This window comes from Eriocheir sinensis, chromosome 23, assembly GCF_024679095.1.
Source record: "Eriocheir sinensis breed Jianghai 21 chromosome 23, ASM2467909v1, whole genome shotgun sequence".
In the NCBI taxonomy this organism is placed as follows: domain Eukaryota; kingdom Metazoa; phylum Arthropoda; class Malacostraca; order Decapoda; family Varunidae; genus Eriocheir; species Eriocheir sinensis.
This window is the reverse complement of record NC_066531.1, coordinates 7504271-7515063: the sequence shown is the minus strand read 5'-3', so window position 1 is coordinate 7515063 and position 10793 is coordinate 7504271. Positions and strand designations below refer to the sequence as shown.

Below are 10793 nucleotides of genomic sequence, written 5' to 3'. Positions count from 1 at the left end.
TTCACCACCACCGCGCAGCCCACATGGTGCCAGTCGTCACGCCTCTCACAGCTCACTCCCTTACTCCAGCCTGTGACCTCCTTCTGGCTCTTCGCACAGTCACTGCTGAACATCTTCCTTGTCGACGGTGTGTTCCTTGTTTTTCCTATAAAATGGTTTTAGTGTGCTGCACCTCCGCGCGTGTCCTCCTGCCGCTGCTTTGAGGAGTAAAACAAGCATGGCGGAGACTGGCAGAGGGAGCGGGTATAAAGTTTGTACGGGCGTACCGCCGGGAGCAGCAACAAATGGACCTTCCAATGGCCCAGTAAACACTCAAATTAATTAATAATATACTGGATGTATATGGATATACATATGAATATTAACCCAAAGGGGAGAGACGAGAATTAACCACCATTGCTGGTCTCAGTAATTCAGTAAAATCAATTGATTTGCGGATCTCTGAGACTCAAAGAGAGAACGTTGCTCCTGGGTGAGAAAGGAGGACTGACAGATCTGATGTGCGTTCCATCATCAGAGAGGAGGTACGAGAGTTAAGTGAGCGAGAGAAGAGGAAGGGCAGTATCATTATCAGAGGTCTACCCTTTGGAGAAGACTTCCAAGGTAAATTTAACCCCATTGCTTCTTTCCTACTGCCAGAGAGATCGGACCCGATTACCTTGGTTGATATTATACCAATTTATCCTTCCTTAGTCAGAGCTAAAATCCCCAATTCCATCTTGAAACAATAATTATTATCAAGGAGCAAGAAATTATTTAATAGCCATTATGTACAGGTTTTTATTTCTAGGGATCTGGGGCCATAATTAAAGAAATTGTGTCTGACGTAAGTATCGCCATAACTAGGTGAAAAAGTTGTGGCTCTCACCATAAGATTCAGATTGCATCGCTACCAACCACGGCGAGGTACCTTATCAGCTCAGTTCTTTTATATCAATACTTAGGCTAAATAATACCGTAAAATGGTTAAAACTATTTACCAAAAATACACTACATCCGTTATAGAATTGTTTTAGAAGGTAATGGTGAGATTTTTAAATATAATGGCATTGTTTATCTCGGCCCCGTTGAAACCCAGTGGGCTCCTTACAATCAGAGAGTGGAACTGCGGAGAAAGAGTGCTGCCAGGCGTACTGACAAGTTCTTTGGCAGGTCAAGAAACCCGACCAGGTGGTGGCTCAAGGTCTTGCTGCGGCTCCTGTGTCCTCTGAGCCTGACCCCCTTGTCCGTCCTAGTACTGTTGGCACCACAAAAAGCGATCATTAGACCTCTCCAGTTCCAAACATATACTGATGTTATAACGTCCCTGTGCATATTTTTTTATTACTTTCGTTCTTTTGAATTTAAATTGTTCGGTGAATTAAGTTAGTACGTTAGTAGATTTACTGTCCAGCTGTAATGCAGCCTTATGTGGTGTGTGTGAGACATGGCTTAATTCTGATATCAGTGACTCCGTTGTCAGTATAGCTGGTTACAATTTCTTTAGAAATGATTCTCCTTCTAACCTAAGAAAACATGGTGTTGGACTTTATATTAGGAATGACATTAAGGTTGGTAGAACCTTTAATGATCATCCCAATTAAAAACACAGTTGGAGTATGTTTGCCGGTTTTTGGTGTTACTGTTTTGGTTGTTTACAGACCTCCAATTAAGTAATTCTTTGGCGGACAATATAGCTCTCATCTCCTACCTTGAGTCTGTTTGTGAGGGTACAGAACTTATTCTGGCTGGGGATTTTAAACCTGCCCTCCATTGATTGGTCCTCTGACGTTCCTGTTTAATACTCGGTGAGCAATTTTTTTTTTTTTTTTTTTTTTTTTTTTTTTTTTTTTTAGCTCTCTGGGTGTTATGCGTACAGTGGGTCAAGCAGGCTACTTATCTTCGATCTAACAATATATTGGATTTGATCTTTACCGCTGAAAATGATAGAATATCAAATGTTAATTTGATTGACCCCTTTTCTGGCTGTGACCAATTTCCTGTAATATTTGACTATCTATATATTTTGTCCCCTTGAATCTAGCCCAATGAATTCAAAGGATGAATATGATTTTTTAAAAGGAAAGTACAGTTTAATAAACAAACATTTCAAGGACATTGACTGGGACATTGAATTTATGGGATTAAATATTTATCGGTCTTACTCGAGATTTAAGTGTTTATTGTTCGATACTTTCCACCGCTTTATTCCCAAAGAAACCAGGTCCCTGTTCACTAAAGCCTTGGACCACAAGCATACCTAATGATATCAAACGTCGTAAACGGCAGGCTTGGCTTAACTATAAAGATGCTCGTTCTGTGTTTGGCAGATCATCTCCTATTGCCTTAAGGTTGTGGTATGTTTTTAGCCGTTTATCCCTGGAATTCAAAGAGATTGTCCATCTGTCAGTCATTAATTATGAAAAATCTCTTAATTGTCTCTGCTGGTCACCATGATGTGAAGCGTTTTCACGCTTACCTCTGTCACAAGAAGGTTCAGCGTCCGGCAGCTGGGCCGTTATATAGTGAGGACGGATGGTGTGTTGAGGCTGCAGATATGGCAAACCATTTCGTTAGTGCTTATGTCATGCCCCGGGAGTATATTTTTATATTTCCTCTATTTCCCATCACGTCCTCTGCGTGTATCGAAACACACGAGAAATTAATCAAGATCAGGGTATTCGCCGGCTGCCTGGGATTGAACCCGCGACCAGCGTGACGGAAGAGCCACTCCTTACCGAGTCGGCCAAAGAGGTACCCCCCTGGCTAAGTGGGTTATGGGAGGCTCGTTCATCAGGCATAGTCGTCGCACTACACTTTATCCACCGTATTTTCTAGAGTTCTTGCTTAATCCTTATCCTTTACAGCGGTGTTATAACAAATTTATATTTATGTCTATTGTTTTGATATTTTTTCAAATAGAGAATATTTTGGCTCAATTAAAACCTTCTGCTTGTTCTGGCCCTGAAGGTATTCCTTCAGTCTTTTTAAAAAGATGTGCCCTTTCTATAAGTTACCCTCTGTTGGTACTGTTCAGAAAATCTCTTTCAGCAATGCAAGTCCCATCAGACTGGAAATATGCTAATGTTATGCCACTGTTCAAAGGTGGGGTTAATTCTGATGCCCTCAACTATAGACCAATTAGTTTGACATCAGTGTGCTGTAAATCCTTTGAAAGAATAATCGTGTCTCAACTTACTGCTTATTTGGAAGATAATAATGCTACGCCAGGGGGTATATTTTTGGGGGTATTTCTGGTGTTTGTATGGGTGATGACTGTGGTCCGGGAAACTCCAAAGTCATCTGCATTTTCCCGGTGGCGAGGTATCGCAGAGTCAACGCCACTTTCAGCTCCGCTGTGACCGCACGGCTCCTCTCAGTCCTGTTGCCAATCACGTGCCGCACCAAGACAGTGACGAACAACAGGCCAGAACGATCCACCCTGTACCTCTTCTTGAACTCGGTGTCATCGTACTCGTTAAAGATGTCCCTTCTCGGGCGAAAATTCCTTGGTCGGTGCTGGCGGTGTTGTTCACAGGCTGCCATGTTTACAGTCTGATGCTTGGGACCTTCCTTGGGAGCGCTTGGGAGACCCCGCACGGCCTCCCAAGGCGGCGAGTGAGATAGGCAGAGTTCCAAGGCTTGGGAGCTTTCGTGAAACATGCCCAAGGTTTCTCGCACGCTTGGGACCCCTTGAGCACACTTCCAAGGACTTGGGAACTTTGATGAAACCCACCCCAGACACACAACCCCAACCCCCAGTACCCATCAGCAGTGTTGCTACATAGGATCAAGCAGCAAGTGTTGCTACTTTTTTCTTTAGTTTGGTTATTTCCATTTTAAATAAAAAAAAAATATAGGGAGGTAAATATTAAAATGAACAGTAAGAACTATATATATTTTCCAGGTAGATATAGCCTGACTGCGTGTCATGAGTAATGCTATTATTGTACTGCAATTCCTATATTACTTTCTCTGCATTTATGGGAGGCTAGCAGTGGTAACATGTGTTTTATTATGTGTTCAACCTTTCTGTATACATACTGGAATGAACCAAGGTTGTAGTCCTACTGCCGTTCTTTCAAAAACTATGTGATCACGTTTTTCTTTCAAACTTATTGTTTTAGCACGCACGCTGACTTCCATCAGTAATGATTTACATTGAAAATTTGGTTTGTAGGGGGAAAGTGGGTGGATATAATTATCTCGGTCTAACTAATATACTGTTTATTATACCGCTATTCACAGCAATATCTTTCTCTGTTCCGATTGCAACGCTGCCTCGTTGAGTGTGCATGAGAGCAAATGGATTAAGAACTGCATGAGAATGGTTGGTGACAGTGGTTTGCGAGTCAGGTGGGTGAGCAGAGAGGAAGGGAGGCGTTTCTGTGAATGGAAGGTGACTGACAGGAACAGTGAGGGTCTAGAATGTGTAGTTCAGCTTGCAGGGCTAAGGAGTGCAATTATAATGTACCGGTGTAGTTTTGAATACAACACACAATTATAAGGTATTTATTATCTACATTTTAAAAGTTAGTGGTATAGCTGTTGTAGCACCACGCGACATTGTCTTGCCTCATATCACGCAGAGGCTTGAAAAAATGAACTGAAGTTACGCGACACGAGAGTCTTGGGCACGAATTTGCTAGTGGCGTTGGCGGTGGGACAGTTTTGGAGTCACCCTATATACGGACGGCACCAGAGAACAAACGAGCCACAGGATATAGCGTGTATCCTTGGCTGGGAAACATACTCTTTCTAAGCACCGAGAACCAACTGTAACTCACAAGAAAGACTCGGACACAAAGACAGACAGACAGGCGAGACCAGCACTTACGTTTCATGGAAAGGATGACAGGATTGATCGTGATGTGCCCCGCGTGCTCCCGCCTCAAGTGCTGCAGGACGAGCCTCTGTCTGCTCACGATCACGCCCGAGGTCTGGTTGTGCGCCACCACCGCGCCCTGCACACCAAGGGAAGGGAGGACGCGGGGTGAGTGCGGGGCCGGGGAGGAAGAGACGCGTGAACATGAAAAGCATTTGTTCGTAACCTGAATTTGTTCGTGGAATCATGTGAAGGCTGTGTGGAAGGGAAGGGGAGAGGAAAAGAGTAAAGAGAGGGAGGAGGAGGAGGAGGACGATGACAAAGTGAAGTAGATTATGATCTGACCTACAGCCGCTTCGTGAGATGAGGGAAGAGATGGGAAGAAGAGGAAACGCCAGAAATAAAAGAATGAAAAAGACGATTTGGGACGATGAGGTGAAATGGGAGTGAACGTGAGCGATACAACGGACGTCTTATTAGGCTGGGTTCACACGAGCCACTTTTTAGTGGTCAGTGGCCGCCACAAGATAATGGTCAAAATAGAACACACACATCTCTATGGGTACATGCACACCGACCACGCCACAGTGGCCAGCGATAGACACCGTTGTTTCAAATGGCAGCGTTCACACGAGCCACTTCCGGTTGCCACCACCCAGCCACCCGCTGATTTCCCTGTGTCTTGACTTGTCTGTCACGGCAGTCAACTATTCCTTCCGCGAGCGAAGAGGGTGGAAGACATGGCTTTCAAAGAGCTGTTTGACTGTGAAACACTGATTGCAGAGGTGGAGAAGAGACCAGCTCTTTATGATCTCCAGCTGAAGGAATACAGTAACAAAAATATTAAAGAAAAATTGCGGATCGAGGTGTGTGAGGCTGTGGTCACCGACTGGAGTAATCTTTCGCCTGGAGAAAGAAATGACAAAGGTAGGTAACACATAATACTTTATTGAAAGAAAACATTGCTCACCAATAATTTTTGTTACGCCTGGCTGTGTCTGTCTCTTTGTGAATGTATGCACGTATATATGTGTGTGTGTGTATGTATGTCCGTATGTGTTCGCGTGTGTTTGTGTAGGTAAGAGTGCATGTGTGTAGCCTATGTGTGTCTGCGTGTGTGTGTGTGTGTGTGTGTGTGTGTGTGTGTGTGTGTGTGTGTGTGTTTGTTTGTGTAGGTAAGTGTGCATGTGTGTAGCCTATGTGTGTCTGTGTGTGTGTGTGTGTGTGTGTGTGTGTGTGTGTGTGTGTTTGTGTTGGTAAGTGTGCATGTGTGTAGCCTATGTGTGTCTGTGTGTGTGTGTGTGTGTGTGTGTGTGTGTTTGTGTTGGTAAGTGTGCATGTGTGTAGCCCAGTGTTTCTTAAAGTGTGGTCCGCGGACCCCCAGGGGTCCGTGGAATGTTCCAAGGGGTCCGCAGGATAATTTTTAATATCGATTTCAGTCAAATTTTCGGCCAAAACGTCATAAATTCCTATTTTTGTAGCACCAAATCCTGATGTTGTGGAAATTATGTTTAGCAAAATATAAACACTTATTTTGAAGATAAGCCAGTAATAAATAATTCAGTTGTAATTTCAGTATATTATGACCTGCAAACACTTTCAAACTCAAGAGGAAAATTATAATAATAAAGGGTCCGCTACATGAGTAATTTTAATAAAAGGGGTCCGCTGCACAAAAAAGTTTAAGAAACACTGGTGTAGCCTATGTGTGTCTGTGTGTGTGTGTGTGTGTGTGTGTGTGTGTGTGTGTGTGTGTGTTGGTAAGTGTGCATGTGTGTAGCCTATGTGTGTCTGTGTGTGTGTGTGTGTGTGTGTGTGTGTGCGCGTGTGTGTGTGTGTGTGTGTGTGTGTGTGTGTGTGTGTGTGTGTGTGTGTGTGTGTGTGTGTGTGTGTGTGTGTGTGTGTGTGTGTGTGTGTGTGTGTGTGTGTGTGTGTGTGTGTGTGTGTGTGCGTGTGTGTGTGTGTGTGTGTGTGTGTGTGTGTGTGTGTGTTTACATAGTAAGTATTTCCTTCTTATCACAATCTTCAGGCTCATGAAATTCACTTATCCTGGTAGGCATCTACATTTTGCTGTACTGCCATGGAACAGCTCCTTGACAACTACTATCCATATCAGACCCATGACACACCGTTTTTCGCAAATATCTTTCAAACGAAGACTCGGATCAGCACGGGACTGTGGCACAGATTGTTTCACACACTCCGCTAATTTATAACGCTCTTGTCCGATGCCAGATGCGGTTAATTATGGCGTTTACTCTTGACTGTGATGGCAAAACCTGCGTGAGCCACTTACACATTCGAACAGGTGAGGCGTGACGTATTTGTGACGTGTATCCACCACCTACCTCCACGGTCCACCCCTCCCCTACTCCATCCCCTCCTTCCCTTCCTCCTCCTTCTCCCCCGCACTCTCTCCCCTCGCCCTCTTTCTCCCCCATACCTCCCCCCTCCCCCCCTCTCTCTCTCTTTTTCTTTCATTATTTTTACATCTTACATATTGCAAATGAGTACATATATGTCGATGAGCGGGCAACGGCCCGCCGCTGGGGGGAGTGTCAGGGCCACCCTGGTGGCTGGTCGGGTCACATCACACACACTACTCCAGGGGAGTATAGCGGTGTGCGGTCCGCGTGGAGGAGGAGCGGTCTGCACCACCTCCAGGAGTCGTGGTAGTGTCGTCTGAGCCCGCCGGAGCACAAGGGCGGCTCTCGCCTCCTCGTCCTGCGGGTCCTCGGCGGGCTGCTGTCTGAGCTGGGCCGTGGCGGGTCAGTACACCAGGTAGTGGACCAGGGGGCGATGAGCGACGGCTTCGCAGTGCTCACACCGCCGGCCCGCGAAGCCGTTCCTCATCTCCTGGAGCGTGCGGTAGCCAAGCCGGAGGCGGTGCAGCGTCACCTGGTCCGCCCTATCCAATTCCCGGCGGGGGTGAAGTGGCCGGTGTTCGGTGGCCCTGGCGTACCAGGCCCCCTGCCACGAGTGCCGCTCAGCCTGCCTGTGTAGGTCCTCTGCGGAGCCGGCGGCAGCGCGTCTGGCCTGCACTTTAACCTGCTGCAGGCTGGGCAGGACATTGCTGGTTATGGCTGGCATGCTGGTGGCTGCACTGACCGCTGCATCAGCTGCCTCGTTCCCACGCAGGCCTACGTGGCTGGGCACCCAGTTTAGTTTGACGTGCCGCCCCTGTGCGGCGATGCTATGGGTAAGGCCCAGGATGGTGGTGACGAGCCGCACGTTGTCAGCCGGTGGACGCCATTGCTGCAGGACCTGCAGGGAGGAGCGGGAGTCGGTGTGCAGCACGACAGGCCCCTTCCGGTGCTGCAGGGCGTGCTCCAGGGCATGCTTAATGACCAGCAGCTTGGTTTGTAAGGTGGAGCAGTGATCTAACGTCCTCCACGACAGCGTCTCTCTGCCGGTGACAACCGCCGCGCCTGTCGCGCCTCTCTCTGGGTCGACTGAGCCGTCGGTGTAGTAGACGGCACAGCTCCCCGCGTTGGCCTGAGCCACCACCATGAGCGCGTGCTGCAGGAGTTCCCCCTGTGTGCACCGCGCCTTGCTGGCAGGCAGCTCTCTTATGATGATCTCGGCGGTGGGGGGCTGCCACGGAGGTGGAGCGACGTAGGTGGCGGCTGGACGGTCAGGCCCCTCCCGCCGCAGGTGGTCGAGATGGGGTAGGGGGCTGGCAGCCTCAGCCACCTTCAACAGCCAGGTCTTGCCGGTGAACAGGTCCCGCCTCTGTGGCAAGACTCTGCAGAGCGCCGCTCGTGCCACCGACTCCCTGTCTTGGTGGAGGACCTTGGCCACTCGGCAGGCAACGATCTGCTGGACCCTGCTGGCCAGGGGCACGAGGCGGGTCTCGCTCTGCATTACACTGCTGCTGGCCCAGCCCGGCGCCCCGAGCATGGTCCTCATGGCCTTGTTTTGGACTACTTCGATCCTCCTTTGCTGTGTGGGGGACAGCGCAATGAGGACAGGCGCACTGTAGTCAATGAGTGCCCGCACAGTCTGCACGTAGAACAGACGCAGGACTGGAAACGTGGCGCCTGCACGAGTTTTTGTCATGGCCCTCATAACGTTCAGCCTCGCTTGGGTCCTCTCCTTCAGGTATGTGGCCTGCTTGATGAAGGACAGGCCCTTGTCGAGCCACACCCCCAGGTACTGGTAGGCGGGGGTCCAGGCCAGCCTGACGTCTCGTATGAAGAGTTGGGCGTCCGGGGGGGCGGCCTTAAACATCATGGCCCTAGACTTCTCAGCTGATACCTTGAGCCATAGCTCCCTGCACTTTTCGCTGACAAGATCGAGGGCCTGCTGGGCCCTGGCGACCTTGTTGCCGGGACCGATGACGACCAATACAAGGTCGTCGGCGTAGCTGAGAAGAGCGGTGCCCTCCCGAAACGGCAGGCTGACCAGCTGGTCCATCAGCATGTTGAAGAGGGAGGGACTGAGGATTCCGCCCTGTGGTGTGCCGTTTTCCAGCTCCCGATGGGCGGAGCGCAGCCCCTGGAACCTGACTCTGGCGCGCCTGTGCTGGAGGTAATCCTCAGTCCAGGAGATGAGCCGTCCCTGGATGCCCTTGCGCACGAGCGCGGCCAGGATAGCGTGAGCACTGCCAAGCTCGAACGCCTTCTCCAGGTCCAGGAAGACAGCAACGGCAGGACGGTTGTCGACGAGGCTCAGGAGGGCCATGATGCTGTCAGAAGTGCCCACTCCTCTGGTGAAGCCAAATACGTGCGGGTGCAGGGGCCCCAGGCGCCACTGCAGTCGAGTGAGTATCATCCTCTCCGCAGTCTTGGCAGTGTAGCTCATCAGAGAGATAGGTCGTGGCTTGGTGGGCTCCCTGGGCTTGGGTATGGGCTGGATGTCCGCCGTCTTCCACGCGACGGGAAGGCGGCCTTCCCGCCAGGAGTGGCGGGTCGGGCCTGCCTCATCTCCGGCAGGCCCGACCTGAGCCAGCATGGAGTACGTGATGCCGTCGGCGCCAGCCGCAGTGTCTCGTCCCTTCCTGGCCTGCACCAGCTCGTGGCGAGTGAAGGGTTGGTCGCTGACGTCCTGTCTGCCCCGCGCCGCCGCGATGGCAGCCACGCGCCCCGGCCTGAGGTCGGCCTGAAGCCGACGCACTTGTCCCCACGAGACGAACATGTCCACCAGCTTCTCAGCTTCCTGCTGTGGCTGGGGGTGTTCGGGAGGTCTACTCGATCTCTTTCCGGAGGCAGTGTTGATCTTGGCTCAAAGGTCCCCCAGGCTGGTGTGCTGATTGAAGCTGGCGTACCACTCGAGCCATTTCGCCTCTTTGACGCGCCATGTAGCGCGGCGGGCGTGCCGCACCACCTCCCGCAGCAGCTCAAGGTTGGTGGGGGTCGGCCGCCTCCGGTAGAGTTTTCGGTGGATGTTGATCAGGTGATTCTGCTCCCGGACCTCTTCGTTGAAGAACCACCAATCCCTTCGGTAGCAGTGACCAGGGACCTTCCTAGGGATTGCTGCCTCCGCTGCCCTCTCGACGGCCGCCGTGAAGTCTCGTTCACGATGGTCCAAGTCATCTGTCGGCTCATACGTGCCCCACCAGTGGCTGAGGGCGTCCCGGAACTTGACCCAGTCCGCTTTTTTTTACGTCCCACCGGGGCTGGGGAAGAAGCAGTGGCGGCAGGCCCACTCTCAGGGTGGTGGAGAGAGCGTAGTGGTCGCTGGTCAGCGTGGGGTGAACCCGCCATGATGAGCCTGTTGCCAGGGCACGAGAGACCAGCGTCAGGTCTAACCTGCCCCCGCGGACGTGGGTGGCCTCTCCGTTGTTGAGGAGCACTACTTCAGGAAGGTCCTCCAGCACGGCTGCCAGGTGTCGACCCGCGGGGTTCGTGCGGGAGACGGACTGCAGTATCGGGTGGTGGGCGTTGAAGTCACCGGCCACAAGCATGTTGACGTGGGTGGCAAGTGACAGCACCTCACCAGCCTCCTGTTGCCTCCCCGGGCCGCTGTAGATGTTGTAGACGGCCACCTC

General features: G+C 50.6%; 1 protein-coding gene across 1 annotated transcript; it reads right to left on the bottom strand.

The window, feature by feature from the left end:
• Positions 1-7573: 7573 nt before the first annotated feature.
• Positions 7574-9940, bottom strand: LOC127002567 (uncharacterized). Its single transcript, XM_050868648.1, has one exon. It carries the CDS (start codon positions 9938-9940, stop codon positions 7574-7576), a length of 2367 nt encoding a protein of 788 aa, XP_050724605.1.
• Between the last annotated feature and the right edge of the window lie 853 nt (positions 9941-10793).

Excerpts from the sequence above, each read along its gene's own strand:
- LOC127002567 (XM_050868648.1), bottom strand. The coding sequence starts at position 9,940 with ATGTTCGTCTCGTGGGGACAAGTGCGTCGGCTTCAGGCCGACCTCAGG.